Source organism: Ceratocystis lukuohia (genome assembly GCF_044167205.1).
Source record: "Ceratocystis lukuohia strain C4212 chromosome Unknown Supercontig3_pilon, whole genome shotgun sequence".
Lineage (NCBI taxonomy): Eukaryota > Fungi > Ascomycota > Sordariomycetes > Microascales > Ceratocystidaceae > Ceratocystis > Ceratocystis lukuohia.
Genome location: NW_027263522.1, coordinates 710863 through 732049, shown reverse-complemented (window position 1 = coordinate 732049; position 21187 = coordinate 710863). Strand labels below are relative to the sequence as shown.

At 49.1% G+C, this 21187-nt stretch overlaps 7 protein-coding genes across 7 annotated transcripts; 3 read left to right on the top strand and 4 right to left on the bottom strand.

The window, feature by feature from the left end:
* Window positions 1-135: 135 nt before the first annotated feature.
* On the top strand, window positions 136-507 carry HOO65_030197 (uncharacterized protein; the record flags this gene model as incomplete). The annotated part of the gene is made up of 1 exon (XM_071000346.1): window positions 136-507. The coding sequence occupies one exon, from the start codon at window positions 136-138 to the stop codon at window positions 505-507; it is 372 nt and encodes a 123-aa protein (XP_070859876.1).
* A 1398-nt stretch (window positions 508-1905) lies between these two features.
* HOO65_030196 (ribosomal protein L32) lies at window positions 1906-2802 on the bottom strand (the record flags this gene model as incomplete). Its single annotated transcript, XM_071000345.1, has 1 exon — window positions 1906-2802. One exon carries the CDS (start codon window positions 2800-2802, stop codon window positions 1906-1908), a length of 897 nt encoding a protein of 298 aa, XP_070859875.1.
* Window positions 2803-5309: 2507 nt separating this feature from the next.
* HOO65_030195 (exosome component EXOSC1/CSL4) lies at window positions 5310-6037 on the bottom strand (the record flags this gene model as incomplete). Its single annotated transcript, XM_071002387.1, has 2 exons — window positions 5310-5480; window positions 5585-6037. The coding sequence occupies 2 exons, from the start codon at window positions 6035-6037 to the stop codon at window positions 5310-5312; spliced, it is 624 nt and encodes a 207-aa protein (XP_070859874.1).
* A 546-nt stretch (window positions 6038-6583) lies between these two features.
* Window positions 6584-7372, top strand: HOO65_030194 (C-8 sterol isomerase; the record flags this gene model as incomplete). The annotated part of the gene is made up of 2 exons (XM_071002367.1): window positions 6584-6926; window positions 7008-7372. 2 exons carry the CDS (start codon window positions 6584-6586, stop codon window positions 7370-7372), a joined length of 708 nt encoding a protein of 235 aa, XP_070859873.1.
* A 1738-nt stretch (window positions 7373-9110) lies between these two features.
* On the top strand, window positions 9111-11127 carry HOO65_030193 (POT family protein; the record flags this gene model as incomplete). Its single annotated transcript, XM_071002010.1, has 3 exons — window positions 9111-9372; window positions 9507-9727; window positions 9820-11127. 3 exons carry the CDS (start codon window positions 9111-9113, stop codon window positions 11125-11127), a joined length of 1791 nt encoding a protein of 596 aa, XP_070859872.1.
* A 1018-nt stretch (window positions 11128-12145) lies between these two features.
* On the bottom strand, window positions 12146-13612 carry HOO65_030192 (Nitrogen metabolite repression protein nmr; the record flags this gene model as incomplete). The annotated part of the gene is made up of 1 exon (XM_071000344.1): window positions 12146-13612. One exon carries the CDS (start codon window positions 13610-13612, stop codon window positions 12146-12148), a length of 1467 nt encoding a protein of 488 aa, XP_070859871.1.
* Window positions 13613-19569: 5957 nt separating this feature from the next.
* On the bottom strand, window positions 19570-20778 carry HOO65_030191 (rRNA-processing protein FCF1; the record flags this gene model as incomplete). Its single annotated transcript, XM_071002249.1, has 4 exons — window positions 19570-19740; window positions 19896-20263; window positions 20553-20574; window positions 20743-20778. The coding sequence occupies 4 exons, from the start codon at window positions 20776-20778 to the stop codon at window positions 19570-19572; spliced, it is 597 nt and encodes a 198-aa protein (XP_070859870.1).
* Between the last annotated feature and the right edge of the window lie 409 nt (window positions 20779-21187).

The following is a 21187-nucleotide window of genomic DNA, read 5'->3' as shown; positions in this document are numbered from 1 at the left end:
TACTGGTCCCTTGTCACCGGGCCCAGCCCGCGCGATTTGACCAGGCTCGGCCGCCGCTGGATCGTCAAGAGAAGCAGTGCCCTCGAAGTCACACATGGAGCAGCCGTCTAGGATCGCGTGCACGAGGTGACCAAAATGGACGCACGCAACAGCCGCGCACAGATGCGCTTTGTGATTGGCGAAATTGCCGATCTAGAGGCCCTCGAGGCCATCTGGGACACGACGTCAACCGCCAACATCGGCAAGACGGGTCATGCAATTGCCGACTGGGTGGGTGCAGCGTGGGAGCGAGTGACCGGCAACTATATCATTTTCCGCGAGGTTCTCAGCTGCTCGTGGGACCTGCTGATGTTGACCTCTTTGATGATCCTAGAGGAGAGGCGAGCTGGAGGCTTCTTCGACTGCGAGGACAAGTGGAAGAAGGATAACGACATAATCTTGACGTGGGACTATTTGCGGGGGGAGTGGACAGAGAGCTTATTGGGCGGGAAAGAGCGGGTGATGTAGCAGAGAATTAGCTTGCGGTAACTTCCGGAACGGCTTACATGTGCTATAGCATGAAAGTAGTGGAGAACAGCCTCTATATGTGATATCATATCTCAGTTAGACTCAAGATGGAGACTGACTTGTATAAACTAAACTTTAATGATCCTCTAACACTCATAGCTTCACGTTACACGAGTTAGCATTTGCTTGATTAAATGACTATAGCAATAGCACAAGGGTTTCCTTCCAGATAGAAGCAGATAGAAGCAACCAGACAACCAGGTCAAACAACAAACAAACGGGTCAGTTTTGTTGGGGTTACAATTGCCAACAAATAAATTCAAATTTCGGCTAACAGGTGGCCGGCCTCCTACCAGCCTTCCCCTTTTTTTGCCCAGCCCTTTTGTTGTAGCCAACAAAGCCGCTCCTTCAGGCCCCTCATTGGTCTTTCTGCCGCCCCACACCAGCTCACCGCCCAAATCCAAGCTCTATAAAAGACCTACGATGTCGCCCCGTCTTTTGTATATTTTCTTTCCTTTCTTCTTCAGCTCTCTTTGCCTTTTGGCTAAGATCAAGTGTAGTATCTGTTCTTTTCAGTTTAATATCTGAAATGGTTCTCTGGAACCAAATCGTTATTATACTTATTTTTGGCTCTCGGACTTTGGCCGCTGTGCTTGCACATGCCATCGACCACAGTGTCCCTGGTATTACACTGCCTCCAGGCGACGCGAACTCTTCTCTTTTTTCATTGCTGCACAGGCTAGTCTTGGGCTTCAAGGAAAATGTCGATCATGGTCCTGCTTATCAGATACTTGTGGAATATTGTGACATGTTGGTGAGGACGTGCCGTAATCAATGGGTTACATCGGAAGGAGCTGAGGGACGGGCGGCTGTGTATCTGCAGTACATACATGCATGTACGTACGCAATCATGCTACGTAGTATAACAAGTGGCTGCTTGCTACTGCAACTTGGCCCATGGTTGAAACAAGAGGCGGCCCTTTTTTCTCTAGGGTTGAATGGGGGGAGGGGGGGCGTGCTCTCGAATATGAAACAAGCTTGTACTTGCTAACCCCGATTGCCCCGCTGTCTATAAATCATGGGATGATTACAATGAAGATGAGGATTTAAGCCAAGAAACTTGCTATTAAAAGTAGGTAGATATCATGCGTTGTCTATAGTAATTTTGCAACGAGTGTGATGTGATGAGAAGCATTAGAGAACGACAAGCGGTGAACTAGTAGTACAGTAGTGACAAAGGAAAATCTAAAGATGGGGGGTATCAAATCAAACATAAGAGCAAACACATGGGCTATAATGGCCATAGCCCACTGAAACAAGCCCATTCAGTACCGTAACGCCGCCTAAAATGCAAATTAACAGCAATAATGCAAACAGCCTGATGCAATGCTGTTGTCTCTAGGCTGCAGCCGACGCTGGGGGAGGAGCGGCTTCCTCGGTATTAAGCAGTATCTTGACACGCTGGATCTGGTCCATTGCGCCCTCGAGGCTCTGTAGTCGTGCTTTCTTATCGGCATCGCGACGCTCAAGTACCGCCACTCGCTGTTCGAGCTTTGCACGGGCCCTGCGTTCCGATGCCACCATTTCATTGGCCTGCTCAAAGAGCACAACAGAAAGCTCCTCGACCTCTTTGCTGGTTGCAACGAGCCGACCCTCCGCTTTGGCCCGCAAGTTCTGTTCTCGATTGAGTGCCGCCATTAGGTCATTGACGCCTGTGGAAGATGGAGGCGGGCTGGGAGGCGGCTGGCTCGAGGAAGTTGACGATAAAGAGTTGGCAGCAACACGGATGTTGGGTGTGCTTTTTCGCGAGAGAAGAGAGGCAAAACGGGAGGCACTAAAGCCCCATGAAGAGGAAGACGAAGTTGTAGGACGGGACTGGCTGGGGGTTGAAGGAGGCTCGGCAACATAGCGAGGTGCAGATGCAGAGGGCGGTGGCGTCAGCAAGTAGTCATTAGATCCTTGCTTCTGGTGTGTGTAGTTCAGAGTCGAAGCCGACGACGAGGTTGAAGTTGACAGTTTTTGCTGGTGGAAATATGGCGAGTGCGGCGGTGAGTCGGGTAGACTTCCACTGTTGATCGACGTGCGGTCGAGCTGATTCTGTAGGTTGCGCACGCGATTCTCCAGCTCGGCAATGCGGCGTTGAGCTTCTATGAGCGCTACCTGGGCCTCCGAAGCGGCCGAGATGTCGATGTGATGTTCAAGTTTTGCGCCACAGCTTGGGCAGCAGTTAGCGGATGCTGGCAGAGGCAGGGGAAGAAGCACCGGGGGCGCAGCGAGGGTGGGAGAGGCGGCCATGTTTGCAAGTTTTTTTCTTCTTGGTTTGTTAGTTGATTGGTTGGCCTGCGTAGTCCGCCAGAAGAATATCAACGAGAAACAAAGAGAGAGAGGAAGAATAAGAGGAAATCTTAGAACAGCCCAAAGGAATCAGTAAACGTAATGGCGCGGTCAGTCGCGATATTACCAAACTTATTGAGCAGATTGACTGGTTGATTGATTCGGCGGTTAGTGGGGCCCGTGATACAGAGCACAGAGCAACTACCAATAACTGGAATCCAGCGAGCAAATAAGTTAAGAACGTGCAAAAGAGGGAAAAAAAAGAGGCACGAACTGCGGACAAAGGCGAGAAGAGAGAATTAAATAAGATAACAAAGATTAAAAAGAGCCGAACAAAATTGAAGCAAACGAAAAACGAAGGAAAAAAAAAAAGAATAAAATTAAAGCCCCAACAGATAGGCAAGTTGTTCAAAGAGAACAAATGCAAGTGCTCGTTTGTTCCTGCTTTTGATTTCTTTGCCTTTCTTTCTGGCCAGGGAAAATTATGGGTAGAAGTAGATGGAAAAAATATGGGGGAAGAGCAAGGAGAGAGGCACAGAAAGAAAGAACGGAAAAGAAAAGAGGAAAGAGCGGGTGAGGAAGCAACAAGGACCAGAACAAGAAGCCGTAAACGTCAAACATGGCAGTTACTTATGTATTCTGGCCGTCCCTTCCATTTTCCACTTCTTTCCCTTCCAACGACTTCTTTTGCCTGGGGGAGGGGGGGGCGTGGTTGTTTCCAACTGCAGGAACCTGGATTGCACTTGCATTTGCCGGTTAGCACGACACACAGACACCAACACACGCGCTCAAATTTGCATTGCGCAAGACCAAAGGCTCTAAGAGACACTACAAAAGAAGGCTCTGCAAGGCCGCAAGGACAAAGAACGGCGTGACCAGAAACAAATTGTCTATATGTAGTAACTGGTGTTTTATGTTGCATGCAGGCCCGCAAGCTTCTTGCATGGGAAGCTCATGTACTTGTGTGCGAAATTTTCTATTTTTGTCGTGCTGGCCTTAGCCTGCATATAGATTACTTCGGGGCTTAAGTAAGGTGCGAAAGCCATGGCCAACCCAACTTGACACGAACACACCATGAGAAAAGTGAAGAATGAGAGGAAAACAGAACAAGATAACCAGCGAAGAATAAAATAAAACAACGTGCGCCGGTCTGAAGGCGGGCTTGGCTCTAGGTGACTTCCCTCTTGGCTCTTTCCCCTTCTTTCGCCGCGTCCCTTCTCTTTCTCTTAAACACCCCGCCTGCCTCCCTGTCTGGCCAATCAACTGATGTCATTCTTTTCTTTGCCCCCCCCCCCCCCCCCCCCTTCAAGTGACCTCATCGTCTTATTGATCGCTCTTTTTATTTCTATACTGCAAATTATATCCTGTTTAGCTTAGCGCTCTAACCCACAAACAATTTCGTTCTGTGTGCACATTGGCTTTTGCTATCCTCAGCTGCAGCTTGAAATTAGCGTCTGCTTTATTGTTTGTAATCTGCAGCGCTTTAGCCTCTTTCTTTGCAAATAAATCGTAACAAGCTTTCGTCAGCTCGCCTTGTTGTCGTACTCCTTCCTCTCTGCTAACCCTAACGGTCGTTGAAGTTATCTTTGCTCCGCGGAGGAGGAGTCTCCAAATAAAGCCTGGGTCGATAATGAAGGCCCAAAGCGTGCGTTCGCGATGGCAGAAGTTAAAAACCCTGTCATACTAGCAGCCTCCTATAATTGGCGATGTGGATAACGTAAGAAATGTATGAGTCCATTGGCGTGTGCTCTATGCTAGAACCCACTATGGAACCTTCAGCTACGTCTGTGCTAATGGACAGAGGGAAAATGAGAAAAAGAGACGAGGGATGCATTGGATTCGATACGATCTTATCAAGTCCTTTTTTTGAATACTTTCTATAAACGCGAACATTTGCAACATCGAAAATTTAAAGGCGATGCTCGCCAAGCTCCATAAGCCCCATTCCGTCCCTTAGGCGCAATGTATGGAACATAGGCCTGTACGCTTGTAAGCCTGGTAGGCCTGGTAAGCCTTGAGATCCGTTTCATTGCCTTGGCCTGCAAGGCCTGGTCCTCCCTTCCCACTTAAAATTTCAAGCTGCAAATGAATAGTGCATAACGGCACTAATCTCACGAGCTAGAGGCCCTCCCTAGTTGTGTCAGCTATTTTCGAAGCCCTTATGTCTTGTGTGTCTGTCTACATTTGTGTGTATGTGTGCCAATACTTTGTCTTGTAGTGTACTGGTGTGTACAACAAGGCCAAAGTCGATGGCGGGAAAAGCGAGTGTTTTGTCTTCTCCCTTTACACAATGCAATCAATAACCTAAATATGGACAGCCATGTGCTCGATTGCACCGAACCACAGGGGGCTGCAGCGTCTGGGACGCAACGCCATGTCCCCAGAAAAATAAAAAAGAAACATTAGCCATCGTTGGCTACGACAGCGTTATATGCTTCTCTCTATCATGGGCTCGTCGCTGCAAGAATTCAGAACGGCTTCGCCACCTTGCGCGGTTCACTGATGCCAGTTTCGGGGTCGCGGTACTCTTTCCAGCTGATAGGAACCATGTCATTGCCTGCGTCACTGGTAGCCATGATGACCCCGAGCTCGTTCGAGGCTGTCGAAAGGTAGTAGTTTGCTTGGTCTCCAAGAGAGATCTGTTGTTGCGTTAGCCACGCCCACCCGTTTAGGGACCATGGAAAAATGGCAGCCCACCCCGCCATTCAACTAAAAGGAATAACCCGATTCTCACACAACTTACTACTTGCGCGCGCACTACATCGCCTGGCTTGAACGATTCATGGATTTTGACTTTGTCCTTCTCTGTGGCCCGCACATCATGCGAGCGGATTACGCCCTGCCATTCGGTCTGTAGCACTGAGGTCTGCACTTGCTGGATCGATAGGATGGCCTGCTTGGGCATCAGTCGGGTGACCCGGCACAGCACCGTGTTACCCACCTCTGGGAGCAGATCCTGCCGCCGCTGGTGACGGAACACTGAAATGGTTGGGTACTCGTGCGGCTGCGCTAGTACGCTGAGCTTGGTGAGCCGCTTCACCAGGCCCTGCGACTTCGACGGTTGTTGAACTGAGACACGGCCGAGTACAGAGGCTACGATATTTCCATTGTGGACGTATGTGCCAGGGCCGGGGTTGTAGTGTGATACAGGGCCAAGCTGGGTGCCTGGAATGGCAGTTTCGGGAACGGCTGACATGATGGGAAGACGCCGGGCTGTAGGGCGGGGGGAGGGGCGGACTCGGAAGGGAAGGGAAAGGGGATGTATTGCTTGTTGTATTGATATCAAGGCTGGGGGCAGGGGCGGTGTTGGAAACAGACAGAACAAGCCATATGAGGCAGAGTTGGGGTGCAGCTTATCTGCCAAACAAACCATCAACTTTTTTCGTTATCGCGGCTAAAATCTTATCTAATCACTGCGGCTCACGCGTCTAATGCGTTAGGGACAAGGGAGACAGCCTTTGTCTAATTGACATTTTGGCAAGTTGTGCCAGACGCGCCGAATTGGGGCGGTGAGGCGCGGCAGAATTCAGCCTTGGGGGCCGGGCTGTCGTACTCGTTTTTGTTAGCAGTGTGCTGGCGGTTCACGGATTGGCTAATCATGTGCTGTCCTCTCCTGAGTTTTGTCATGGTGTGGTTGTCCTAATCCTGTCTGGCCTTTCTGTTGTTCTTGCTCTTGCTCTTGCTCCTACTCTTACTCTTGTCTCTTCACTTGCTTAATTTCTTCATCTCGATTCGTCTGACAATGGCTTCCAAGAAGTCGTCTGCCTCGAAGGCTTCTGCCTCAAAGGGCCCCGGAATCGGCGGTCTGCTTGCTATGCTGGCTATTGTTCTGGGTTTCCTATCGCCGCTGTACTACCTGCTGGACGCTAACCTGGATAAATTCTATGTCTTCTCGCCGGATAACCTACACGCCGTGGCTAAGGCTGGCATTGAGAAGCACGGAAACAACACTCGTGCAATTGTCGACTACATTGTGGCAGAGCTGCGTGCTGATGAAAAGGTTGCCCCTTATGTCAGCCAGAGCGAGGAGTGGTTCTTGAACAATGCTGGTGGCGCCATGGGCGGAATGTACGTCATTCATGCCAGTAAGTCGACGAAGCAAACCTTGCAATGCGCCAGCCAACTAGGAATTTGCTAACCAGCGGGGGTTTTTCTTATTTTTGTAGGCATCACTGAGTACTTGATCATCTTCGGCACTACGATCGGCACCGAGGGCCACACGGGCCGCCATACCGCTGACGACTACTTCCACATCCTCACGGGCACCCAAGAAGCCTATGCCGCCGGCGACTTTGTCCCGGAGGTGTATGAAGCTGGTAGCGTGCATCACCTGCACCGCGGCACTGTCAAGCAGTACAAGATGCCAGGAAATTGCTTCGCACTGGAGTACGCGCGCGGTTGGATCCCGCCCATGCTTTTCTTTGGCTTTGCTGACGGCCTATCGTCGACACTGGACATTCCTACTCTGTGGACTACTTCGTGGGTTACCGGCCGCGAGATGATCGGCAACCTGATGCAGCTCAAATTCTAAGTGTGGCATACGTCCCAGCCATGAAAATTGCCAACGGCTTGTCTGTGGACGCGTGGATATATAATGAAATCTGGGATTACAAATAGACCAAGCATAGTGGCTCTAGAGGAAGGCGGGTCTAGGTTCCCAGAAACTGAAGGGCTGGCCTTGAGATATAGGTGACAACATGTCCGTAACATAATAATAACATATAATTGGGCTTTAGACAGCATCTGCTCGCGTGCTGTGCCACCTATACGCAACCATTTTCACCTTTCTCTTTGCGACTAGCGGATGTCAGTGATAGTATCTAATAAACGCAGAAGAGAAGAACGAGGGAAATGAAGGGTCCGATGAAGGTGGGGGGGGGGGGGGGGGGTCGTGCTAGGATTTGATGTCGTGCTGTTTTCTACGCTGCACGAAATCGCGGGATTTTGCTGGTGTTTTAGCCGGGTGTTAATTTGCGGTGATATGGGTGCTAGTTAGACCACAGCCGGGTGCTAGTTCTATTGGGGCTAGAGCGCTTTTGCTATTTTTCCGACACCACTAACCAAGAACGTCGATTTTTCACTTTACTTCTTCACTGGCGCCCATGATATTTTCTGTCTCCTCCTGATCTTTTTCCTTGACACTAGAGATAACGTGGTGCTACAGGTACAAATACAGCTACAAGGACGCACGTGACGTCACACATCTGACCCAAACCAGCCTTAAGGCACCTGGCGATAAGAGATCTACCCAGAGTCTGGCCAATGGTGTGATTGTGCGGCTGTTTTAGGTGGTGGCCTTCCTAAAAAGGTACGAGATACGCTCAATGGTACATCCAGACGAGGTGGTAATCGTTGGGTGGTAGATTAACCATGACCCTTTGTACGGAGCACCACAAGCCATGGAACTTTTGACAAGCTAAAGAGTAGCAGATTGGGGGGGGGGCAATCTAGTTGTTGTTGGAGTGGGTATATGTGGGCATGGTTCTGGACGTTTTGTCTGGTCTATCTGACCTGCTGCTCGCTTCGTGAACGTCGTCCCCATTTGCACTAATCAAAATTTATCGCTCTAGTAGTATCTACCAGCCGAAGGAGTTGGAATAAGCAGATAGAATAACAAAAGGGACAAGAGGAATGGGAAAAGAAAAAAAGTCAAAATCCTGGTCCAAGTTCCACAGATACCAGGCAGCCTGTCAGATCCAACGTTACAGAAACAACAAAGGAACTTACAAGGCATATCTTATCTGGCTATCTGGCTTTGCTTTTTTGGGTAATGCCGAGGCGCTGCGCAGGGATTGTTTGCGAGCTTCCACAAGCAACAGAGAAAACTAATCAAGATTATAGCCGGGCAGGCTAGTCTTCTCTAGTCTGGTGTCCTTCAAGAACTGCCATATCCACGAAAGAAGACCAAGGCAAAATGAAGGAGGCAATGTCTAAGGAACCTACTGTTTTGTTCGGCTGCATCAAGGGCATGATCCCCACCTGAATAATATCTTTGACCGTCTTTATCGGAAGAGACATGGCCACAGAGCGGGGGGGGGGGGGGGGAGGGACGACTAAAATAGTGTGGGATAGCCCACCCAGATACCAAGTAGTCGAGTATAATTTCTGCTGTGTGCCCACTCTCGTATTCTCTGCTTCTTTTCTTCCCCCACTTGGAGTCCTAGCAGAGGAAGCGAAGATAAAAAGCAAAGGCTGAAACGGACGTTTTCTGTCCTCCATCCCCTTCTCCTGTACTCCGCACACTCCTGCCCACATTTTATTTGCTCGCTATGGCTACCAATGATGTCCCCGACCACACTATGGCTTTGACCGACCCGAGTGCCGCCGGGAAGGACGTGACGGCGACCTTGTCCAACGAAAAGAAAGATCTCCAGGTGGTCTCTGTGAAAAGCCGTCTTTTCGAGGACTCGCCGACTGAGGCCGAATTAGCCACTCTGCGCCGTGTATCCGACAAGGTTTCGCTCTCGCTGTTCACCATTGCCATCGTCGAGGCTTGCGAGCGCTTCTCCTACTACGGAACCGTGATTGTCTGTAAGTGAAGTTGTGTTTTGCCAAGAACCCATCGTCTTCCTCCAGCGCCAAGACTTTCTCCCGCCTACTGCCAAGTGTTTATGCACTAACCTTTTCCTTGTGCTCTTCTGCGTCTAGTCACAAACTTCATCCAGCAGCCTCTCCCCCGGGCTCCAACACTGGAGCTAGCGGCAAGCATGGCCAGCCTGGCGCGCTTGGCATGTCCCAGCGCGCGTCTACCGGCATCACCACCTTCAACCAATTCTGGCAGTACACTATGCCGTTATTTGGCTCTTGGGTTGCCGACAAGTACTGGGGTCGTTTCAAGACAATTTCCGTGGCTCTTGGCATTGACTTGATTGGTCATCTTATCCTGGTAAGTTTTGCCAGGTTACACACACACACATAACAAGCGGTTTTGCCGTTACACAGGCGCAAACCAGCATCGCTAACACCCGGACATCTTAGATCGTCGCTGCCTTGCCCCCTGTTATTACTAAGCCCAACAGCTCGCTTGCCGCCATGATCGTTGCCATAATCACCATTGGCTTTGGTACTGGCGGCTTCAAGCCTAATATTTCGCCGCTGATCGTCGAACAGCTGCCGAACCAGCACATGCGTGTCGAAACGACCAAGACGGGAGAGCGTGTGATTGTCGACCCTGCACTGACAATCGAGCACGTGTATAACTGGTTCTACCTGTTCATCAACGTGGGCGCACTGCTGGGCCAGATTTCTATGTCGTTTGCCGAGAAGTATGTCGGCTTCTGGCTGGCCTTCTTGCTGCCTACTATCATGCTCTCGCTATGCCCGCTGGTGATGCTATGGGGCCGCAAGCGGTATGTGCGGCGTGAACCCGAGGGCTCTGTGCTGGGTCCCGCAATCAAAACGTTTTTGCTGGCACAAAAGGGCCGCTGGTCGCTGAACCCCGTGGCCACATGGCGCAACATGCATGATGGTACTTTCTGGGACAAGGTAAAGCCTAGCTCGTTTGCACCCGGCACCAAGCCGCAGTGGATGACGTTTGACGACGTCTGGGTTGATGAGCTGCGCCGTGGTTTCTCTGCCTGCTCCGTCTTCTGCTGGTACCCTATCTACTGGCTGACGTACAACCAGCTCAACAACAATCTGGTTTCGCAGGCGGCTACGCTGCAGCTTGGTGGTCTGCCCAATGAGATTGTCTCAAACCTGGACCCGCTAGCCCTCATCATCTTTATCCCCATCTGCGACTTTTTCTTCTATCCTGCCCTGCGCCGTTGGAAGATCCGCTTCACGCCCATCCGCAAGATCTTTGCCGGCTTCATGGCTGGTTCGCTAGCCATGGTGTACTCGTGCGTGTTGCAGCACTACATTTACCGCCAGAGCGACTGCGGCCGCTACCCGTCTACGTGCGACACCAAGCCCAATATCAGCGTGTGGGCCCAATCTGGCGCATACGTTTTGATCGCGCTGTCCGAGATCTTTGCCTCCATCACCTCGCTCGAGTATGCCTACTCCAAGGCCCCTGCTAACATGCGCTCTATGGTGCAAGCTGTGGCGCTGTTCATGAGCGCTATCTCGGCTGCCATTGGTCAGGCATGGGTGTCGCTATCTGAGGACCCGCTGCTGGTGTGGAACTATGGCTCAGTTGGCATTGTCTCCTTCATTGCTGGTATTCTATTCTGGATTCAGTTCCGCCATCTGGATGATCAGGAAGATGAACTGAACCAGCTGGCCGAGGGCAACATGAAGGCCGACAATCCGGTTGAACCGCCTAGAGAAAAGGCCAGCGCTTAAGGGACGCTAGCAATTCCGTGGGAAATAATGTAATGAAAAAGTTAGGGCTGGGTTCCGTATTTGATGATTGCTATATTTCAATATATCATGACATTATTATGATTCTATAAAATGGTATTAAGTGGTGGGTGAGCGAGCCTAGTGAGGAATAAGTTGCCCTTGGCTAGTCTAAAGGAGGGAGGGAGTAGGGGTTTCTGATCTATATTCTTATGACATGGAAATCGCCAACATAGTAGTTTGAGGATGAAAGTCGTTTCGTCGTTGAGCTGTAAATATAATAAAGTAGAGAGAAATAAAGTACATGAATGTCGGTGTTGAAGATGAGGAGGGACAAGAGATGGAGGGAAACTTGGGAGAGAAGCGAAATAAAGACGCAAAAAAACAAAACCAGAAAACCTCGAAACCAACTTTTTTGCTTTTCGTTGCTTGCCGGTGGCCGACCGGCGCCTTTGTTAAAAATCCCGCTTGGTTTAAATAAAAAAAAAAGAGGAAGAAAAAGAAGAGAAGGACTAAGATGAAGGAAACCAAACAGTGAAAGTGACCATTAAAAAACAACCGAAAATAAAAGAGAACCCAAATGCACGACTCCGGGATAGCAAAATGAATGAGTGAAAGAGACAAAGAAAGGGAGGGGGTGAGGTTGAGTGAGGGAAATGAAGAAAGAGAAAGAGGCATACGGAGGTGGGAGAAACTCAAGACTCGTGAATATGAACACAGATGAGAAAGGAAAACCCCCTCCTTCTCATAGCTCAGCATCAAACATGTTCAAGCAAAGAGTGCCACACTGGGCGGAGGGGGGGGGGGCCTCATTCCACAGGGTATATTGGCTATGATGACATGACTACCCGTGGCCCGAGACCCCTTTCATCCCCAGGGCACCACCCCCCTCCAAGACATGAACAGAACTGAAACTCATTCCTGGGTGGCTTGTTACAGATACTGCGGTGCCTTGGTCTTCGCAGATAGGGCTTCAAGTAGAACTACAGGTTCTTCAACAGATGCGAGCCATAGTTACGGTCTAAGCAAGCCACTGCTCTTCATCCCGCTTGCGCGCCTTCATAACTAGGCCGTCGTCATCGTCGTCTTCATCGGAGTACTCGTCATCCTCCTGCTCCTCATCCTCAGTTGGCGGGGGCTGGATGGCTGCATCAATGCCTCCATTGCTGCCACCATTCAAGGGAATAGTAGCGCGGTTGATATTTAAGGCGCTAGTTGCTCTGGATAGAGACTCTTCTTCATCCATCCATCTCATGCCGTTGGCCTGCTCCTCTAGCGGGAAGACTTCGCGTGCATATTCCTCAAGGCCGCGAGGGCCTTCCCAAAGCTGCATTGACTGGTCGATGCAAGTCTTTTCAAGAACGGCGTCGCCAAAGTAAGGCGGCTGCTTGGTAGGGTCTTCTTTGCCTAGACTAAACAGGCGGCCAAGGGCTTCCAGTTGCTCGCGGTATCCCGTAGGGATGGGAACCTCGACCTCGATAGGCCCTTGAATGTACTTGACGGGCCGGCCAACACCCTTGGAAAAAACTTGGCAGGCCTCGATGGGAGTCAGGAGTTCGTAGGCTAACCCAATTCTCTTGCCGCCCCATTTCTTGGGGCCATCCTTGAAGACCTGGAGAATAGCAGGCCCAACATCGTGTTCAGCGTCTAGCCAAGGAAGCTTGACATTGGGATGGAAGGGAGCTTGCCAGACAAAGGAACCGTCGCGTTGCAAGTCCATGCAGAAGAGGGGGTACTTGAGCGAGGTGAAGTTGTTGTTGTAGATGCCGGTGTAGACAAAGGTGGAGGGAATACCAGACTCGACGATGTACTCTTCGACTCTTTGCTTGGCGGCCCAAAGAGGGAGGGACTCCCAGTCCTTGTTGTAGCTAGAATGGTCAGGCATGGACGAATAAACGAGATACTGGACGCCAGCGCGCTTGGCAGCATCAACAATGGCCTTGCCAATATTCACTTCATCGCCGTAGAAGGTGGTGTTGATGAAGGCCAGTTCAACATCGCGGAATAGATCGTCAATGAGGTTGTGATTGATGCCGACTCCGGAGATGGGGCCGTTTTGTGTGACATCACGATTCGCATCGGTAGTGGGTTTGGTGCGGGTGTATAGCTCGCCGACAATGCAATGGACATTTGGATTGGTGGAAACCTCGGTCGCAACGACGCCCTCGAGATTGCGCAGCTGGGCTCTCACATAGTAGCCAACAGCAGTGCAATTGCGGATCAACGAGGCTGCCTGGCGGCCACTGGCATTGATGACAGCAATGGTTTTGTCGGGAGTAGACATTTGGCGTTTGAAGGGACGAAAAGCGTGGGAGCTATTCCGGCTAACAAGAGGCGATGATTCCGAGTATGAAGATCGAGAGTGTTTGTGGGTGCGGGGCTTGGAAACCGAAGGGACGTTTATGGGAGCGACGGTCGATACACGGATAGTTTCGCGAGAGGGTGCAGGCCGGATTGGTAGGCCAAATCCGGTGAGTTGGGCAGGCATATTGTGTGAGTATTAATTTCAAGACCCTTATTATTTTTTAAGGAAGCTTGCTAAGGTCAAGAAGAGGACTTGTGTGCTCTTTTCCTTTTTCTTTTTTTTTCTTTTTTTTTTTTTTTTTCCTTCTGCCTACAAGGTATGCTGTCAAGAGGAATGGCGGGGTGTTGGCTGTATGTATGTACGTGTGTGCCGGCCGGTGCGTAGGTGCGTGCGTATAAAAGAGGCGCGAATGTAGAAGAAAAAAAAGTAGAGAAAAGGAGAAAAGATAGAACAGAAAAGGCCCCAGGGCAAGCAAATGCTGGGCTGGGCTTGATATATCTTGGCCCGGCTAGATGCGGAAAGAAGAGAAAATGAAGGGTGGCCGAGAAGGAGGGCGTGGAAGAAAGAGAATGTAGAGATGTGCGTAGGCGAGGGGTCCCAAGTGGACTGCAAGTCGTATTCTCTAGTAATGAAAACACCCCAGGGCAAAGCAAACAGGTCGGTCTAGACGAAGAAATCCCAAGTCAGGACAAAGCAATAAGAAAAAATTCAAGGCTCTTAGTTTAGACGGTGGGGTTGAAAGTGGCACCAAGCAAGGCCCAAGGTCTTACCAATGAATGGGCTATTTAGCTTGCAATGTGATCCTTGAAAGGTGACAGGACAAAAGGTGTTCTGGCCTGGCTGATGAGTGGGGGGATAAGGAGAAATGAAAAATAGATTCAGCTAGAAAAGTCGAATATCACGGGAAGACTTATTGCCTAGGGAGGAGGAAGACGGGGAGGAGCAGAACCCCTGGTTTAAGCAGTGGCTTTGCTGTTACTGCTGTTGCGTCAGGAAAGAAAAAAGGTTCAGAGATGGCGACGAGATGAGACAGTTGAAAATGAGAAGAGACAACGGTGTATTTAGATTGGAGCTGGGCTGGACTGGGCTGGGCTGATCTGGGCTGATAATGACGGAATGCAGGTTGATATGGATATCAGGAACTGACTGCAGCAAGCGGACAAATGCGAAGAGAGTGAGAGAAGCGCCAAGTTTAGTGAAGTTGAGCAGAGATATTAGGAAAGACAGAACGACAAGAAAGCAAAGAAGAAAGCGATCAATAAAAAGAAGAACAAAAAAGAAAGATAACGGAGTTTCTAAAGGCGGGGAAAAGAGAAATCGTCGCTTTGGTGCTTTGTGTAGGCGTAGAAGCAAGATTGCGGGTGGGTGTGTAAGTGGCCACAGAAGCAGCAACAGTAGCAAAGAGAAACTCGCTGGGGACTCTGATGTCACTTGAGAGTTTGTTGTAGGGATGAAAGAAGAAGAAGAAAAGGAAAGAAGAAAGGCGAAAGAAGAGCAGGATATTTTGTGTGCCTTGCTAGGCAGGCAGTCATATCGAGATAGCAAAAGGGACAAGATAGTGGAAAATAAGAGAAGGAGCGCAAAGTGAAAGAAAGAGCAGGTCTCATTTTTAGTAGTTGCCTCTTTGTTCTGGCACAAGATAAGGAAAAAAATAAGAGCCAAACAAACGGACAGGGAAGGAAGAGACCATTCAAGCATGTAGCACACACAGAGAACAACATGCAAAGACAAAAACAGAAGCCGGCATCACGCAAACGTGCAACTACCAATGGCCGGATAATTAGTTACATTGCTACAGGAAACCAAGGGCGGGCTGGTCAGTAAAATAGACACGATGCATTACGACGGGACGTTATCTCTATCTGTCTGGGCCTGCACAGGCTACCTTCACATATTAAACGCCCTTTGCTCTTTTTTGATATCATTTCTCAGAAAGGGCAGAGTTGAATTTTGTTGTTGCTAAGCTTGTACTAGCTCGCAACTTACTTTGACCACATGAACAAAAAGGAGAAAAAATCCAGAGGGAACTGATAACAGCTCGCCCGAGAAAAGGAAAAAAAAAAGCTAAAAAATCAAGAAGAAAATAAATTAAAACCGAAAAAAAAAAAATAGAAAAAGTAGTAGCGTTGTTTGAGCCGTCATTGGGCTCATCTGATGACCTTGAATGCTACATCTGACCTACCGAGCAATAGACAAGACAAGGAAGACGATATAGGGCAGTTGCTGTATTTGCAACTTAAAATTAATTACTTGCCTATGTACCTGCCATCAACCTGCCTTTTTTCTTCTTATTTAGCATGCAGCAATTGCACAAATAGGTGAATAAAAATAGCACGTGTTTGTGGAAAGCAAGAGAAAAAAGTATAGGGAGGAAATTGCTACGTTCATTCTTTGACAAATAATTGGCACTAGATAAAAAAAAAAGAAGCGCAAAAAAGACGGTAAACGTAACAGGAACCAGGAAGTAGAAAGGCGAAGGGAAGGGACGAAAAAAAAAAATCAAGGAAATGGCAGCCCGCTTAATTGACTGATTTTATAGCCATGTCCCGCAGAGTTATGTAAGCAGGAATCGACCAGAAACTGCGCCCAGCAGACAAGGCGGCTGCCTTGCATCATTTACCTCAATATGTCGTCCACCAGCATTTTCACGAGTTAGTCCTGCAGGAAAAGAGGATAAAAAAAGAGAGCCCGCACGCACCATGCTGTAGGCTGGGCTTTGATTAAGGTTGATATACGGCCAAGAGCCGGCCGACCAGCTTTGAGAAAGTCAAAGGACAGAGCAGAAATAGGAGCAGAATATTAGAGCACAGGGGAATCCAGAAGAGCAAAAAAAGCCCGGTTCTTCTTATCAATCGCCCGTCCCGGCTATGAAAATTTATGTATTGCTAAAATACGGGGCGTTTCTCCTGGTGACCCTTGCTCTTGGATGCCAGAGTCCCACTTTTCTTCTTAGCCGCTGTTGGTCGTGAATCTGCTTTGATCTTGCTATGATGTGATGAAAGCCAAGTGCTTCCCCTCCTTACGCGATGCGGTGCCATAAATATATATTTTCCCCTGTCCAGCGTTGATGCGTGCTGTTCGCCGGTGCCTTGCTGCCTCTATTGGCTCTTATTTCCACGGGAAGCCAAGAGATAAGAAAACCGTAAAGGAAAAGAGAACAAAACGGGTGCAGTAAGACAGCCCCCCCTCCCCCAAAACGAAAAAAAAAAAAAAAAAAAAAACCAATAGCGCAACCTTGGTCTTGACGAATGCTCCCGTACTATGAAGCTACATCAGTGTGTATGTAAAATACGCAGCATGTGTGGCACATAAACCTGCACAGCACGGTCTACACTATTATCAAGAAACTTGGGGTAACGCCCTCCCTAGTCAGGCCAGAGATAAACCCCTCTTCCTCATTGTCCTTGCTGTGAAGTACCTTTCCGCTGTCACCATAGCGGCCGGGTACTTTGCGGTGATTTTGAGAAGGGGTAGATCAGTGAAAGAGCCAAAAGTGGAATTCCGAGATAGCATACCCTAAGCAACCCTAGATCTACAGGCGATAATGATAAGAAAAGAGACACGAAGGACTCAAGATAAGAAGAGCCAAGTGTCTCTCTGCACACCCAATGTGCTACTGCAGATGGTGCCAGACAAACTTTTTGGGTGTTTATCTCTGGTTGTTTTAGAGTTTAAGGGAGAGGCAAGACGAACAAAGAATCTCCCGGTTTCTCCATGTCTCGACTAAGCTGCTTGGATTTGTTATCTCCTTTGGCTTTAGACTCTAGCCAATCAGAGCCGGCAATGTCCAGGTGTGCTACGAATCTGGCCTGTTGGGCGAAATAGTGTCATGCTGCCATGGTCACCGACTAAAATTTGGCTTCGACTTGCGGTTGCTTTATTTTTTTTTTTGGCAGGTTGGCTTTCATAGCCTTTGTCTGTCTGGGGTAGAGAAAAAGTCAGATTTGGAAGGGGGAAAGGGGGAAGAAGGGGCTGCGAGAAAGACAGCCTGCAAAGGCGGTGGGTGGGCATGTGGCTAGTTATGAGGCCATATGTTGCAGATGAGCTGACAAAAAGTCGCTATGTGCAATGCAATGCAATGTGTCGTTTGTGTCCGAGTTCCCTATCAGACCACGAAAGAGAGAAGATAGGCCAAGACGGTCAGGACGGCCAAAACGGTCAGGACGAGCAGTAGCGCAGGCAGTGTGCATGGACAATGTGAGTGAGTGCCCTGTCCTATCTATCTAGTCGTATATCTGTCTGCCTGTCTGTCTTGTCTGTCTGCCCGCCCGTCCCATCCGTGTCGGTCTGTTTGATATTGATGGCGCAAAGACACTTTCCTTTCCACCATGTCTCAACTCACCGTGCAAGCACATTTAGACTTTGGAGAAAAAAGCAGTGGCTAAGAGGGATGGATTTTCATGATTCCATTTTGTGTCCCGGCTTGCTTGGGATGCGTATCTGCTTTCCTTGTGGTTGGCTGGCATTGTTAGTAGGTGGTAGCAGTTTGGAGACTTGGATGCGAACCTCGGCCAATGGCATGCTTTGATTTGGTTATTTTCCTCTTTTCTTTTCCGTTTTCACTCTATTTTGCCTGTGAAACCTTGGGGGGGGGGCAGGAGAGTCTGTAAAGGTACGCCTTTTTGGTGCTTTCGCTGATGCATTCGCTTGTCGTTACCTGGATATAAACCAGTATATGGTGATTTGATACAACGCTACCATGTATCCAGTAACCGCGTAGGAGCTGGTATCAGCCGCTTTCTCGCTTTTTTCTTCACATCAGCTGACTGGCTTGAGTTTTTTTCTCCCAGTATGCTTCAGTAGTGCAGTCTCTGGCTTAACTGGGCTGCTTTTTATGCCGGCCCTTTTGCATGCTCCTGGGGTCAAATGACGATAAAACCCAGAGCCCAGAACCCAGAACCCAGAACCCAGAACCCAGAAAAGCCAGACTCAGAGCGTAGCATTCGGGAAATTCTCCGGTCTGCAATGGGGCCTTTTAGGCTGGCTGGGCCGTCTTCCACTGCCATTATCTAGCTGGGGGCAGGCAGAGGATATTACACAGGAATATAGAATAACAAGGCCTGAGGATGTTAGCAGGAAGAGAAGGAAGGGGAGCAGAGGGACCCTTACTTAATAGCTAGCCTCTTCTCTTTTCCCTCCTTTTATTCGATGGCTTGTTATAAGAAGGATTTCCCCACACATGGAGACAAAAAAAATCTTGAGAGCGATCAACGGAGTCTCTTCTTTTGTCTCCCTTCTCTCCTCGGCGCATATGGCCGAGCCTCAATTCTCCTGCGTTCCTTGCCTAATAACGGTGCATGGATAAGCTGAGCAGCAAATATTTTTGCGGGGGGGGGGGGAGAGGGGAGCAAGAGGGGGTTTTTTTAATCGTGTTGGACTGCCAAGAAAGAAAAGAAATGCAGAAAAGAAATGGGGTTTTTTCCTCAAGTATAGTATTACGTACAAATACATAACCCTAATATATTGTGATACTACAAATAACCCTATAATGGTTTCTTGAGAGCCACTTTTATCTTTATTTGTCCTGGTGATATAACACCCAAGATCACGTCATGGAGGGAGAAAGAGAGAGAGAGAGAGGGAGAGGGAATTTTCACTTCTCTCATTTAATTTCTTTTTATTTTTCTCTTATTAGTGTGAGAATTTTCACGAGGGTCAATAGGCTGAACATTCCTATGGTCTCTTGCGGCCGCCGGCATTGTTCCTTTAAGCCCCTAAAAAGTCTACGGCAGGTCATCTGGGGGCGGGGAGGTTGTGAGTAGTTCTGTTGCAGTGATGCTGCAGCGATGCTGGCAGCGTTGCGGCGGTTTCGTTGTAGACCAGGCCAGTCACATGATATTGTCTATATGAAGGTGAAGAGATATACATATGGAGAAAAAAAGAAACCCATCAAAACGCCTGCGGTATTGGCTTGTCTCTCTGGTGCTTTAGACAAACCAAATCGAAATAGCACCCAAGTTAGCAAACAAAAAAAGAAAGAAGTAGAAGCAGAAAACAACGCCACCACATAGATGACGAGAGTGAGTAATCGGCTCTCTAAGATAAGGAACGAGACGAACAACTTCACATACGGCTGTTGGCCCAAAACGAAACACCGACTCTCCATCCCCCATTACCAACCCTTGAAAAGCCCCCCGGTTTTACGAGTCTGGAGCACCCGGAAGTCTTTCGATAAACATCTTGCCCCGACCAACCTTGAGCAGAGGCACACCAGGAATCTTGCGGATGCGGCGTTGTAGATCTTTATCATTGGTAGCCACAATGTATACACGTGCTGCCTGCACTGCTTGTACAATGCAGTCATCGGCGTACTAGAAAGCGAAAACAGAAACAAGCGTTAGCAGAGTGATGGAGTGAGAGAGAGAGACAACAAAATCATGACCTGAGCTTATAATAAGTGACGGGGAGTAGGCAACATGAGTCAAGCTAAAGTCGCAAGAGGGAAAAGAAAAGAGTAAAAACCTACCGTTCCCTTGTGCTGGCACCGGTATCGCTCCCAGCGCTCGTCACGCGCTACCTTAAGTGCTAACCGATACCGTGGGCCCAGCTTTTCTAGCTCGGCCATGACACACTCAGTGATGATGATATTGCACTTGGCATACAGACAGTCCATCATGGCACCCAGCAGGTCGAGCTTGCGGCTGACAGAGTGATTGACAAAGTTGGTATCAACGAGCACATTGTACGGCGGCACGAGCGCCGTGTTGTGCTGGAAGAACAGATTGGATGGCATTTGGGCAACCTCGCGTACCACTTCGTCAGTCTTGGACTCTTCTGTTTTCTTTTTGTTGATTTCATCGGCCTTTAACTTGTTCTGCTTGAGGCGTGCGTCATCTGTGGTAGGGGAGGTAGAATTGGTTAGTATCGAGTATTTCTTATAAGCCTGAGCCGGGGAAATAGAGAAGGCGAAGAATCTCCATAGCACCATGTGTCGCATGTCTACTAACTACGCCTTGGTGGGGTAGATGGAGAGGTAAGACTGATGTGTCGACCACCATACTATCGATCGAATGGCGGGGTAGCACTCCGTATGTTTCTTCACAAAGCACTATCGCCCAACAAACCGCGATAAGCAGGTGCTTTTATACCGATCAGGGGCCCATCCGCCATGGAGCATGCTTACTCTTGCCGATAATGCGCTTGACCTGTAGTGCATCTCAGTTAGTATCTGCCTTCAATCTCATTATATGCACAAGAAAGATGACCAGCACTACAAAAGCGACTGCGCCGCAGTCCCTTACAAACGCTAGTTAATAGCAGAGCCAAATCCAAGCGACCTAGAAGCATAAAGCCAGCGACCGAGGGAGACATACCTGCGCAAACTTTCTTGTGCGTTTCGCGACACCCATGGTTGTGATCTGAGGAAGATGGCGAAGAACTAGCGATAGTAGGCAATGTCTTGCACTGGGTGTAATGGGTTTAGTTTGACGATGGTGTAATGTAGAAACGACTTGATTGTGGGCTTCGGAAATGGAAAAGCAACTACTGGTTGCTTTATTGGCGGTGCTTCAAGAGGCTCTCTCTCTGACGTGTAGTTGGACTTTTTATGATAGCCTTTGCTATGAACCAAAATTTTAGTGGAGCTTGAGCTTGTCGATAAGAAAAAAGGTTGCCGTGACGCCACAGATCAGGCATCGTGGCGGAGCGCCACGGTGGAGCATGCTGTGGCCTGTGTAACAGTGCGCATACAGTGTGGCACGCCTACCTGGAACTGTACCTGGATAGAGGCCTGATAAAATTGCAGTCTTAGTTGTACGT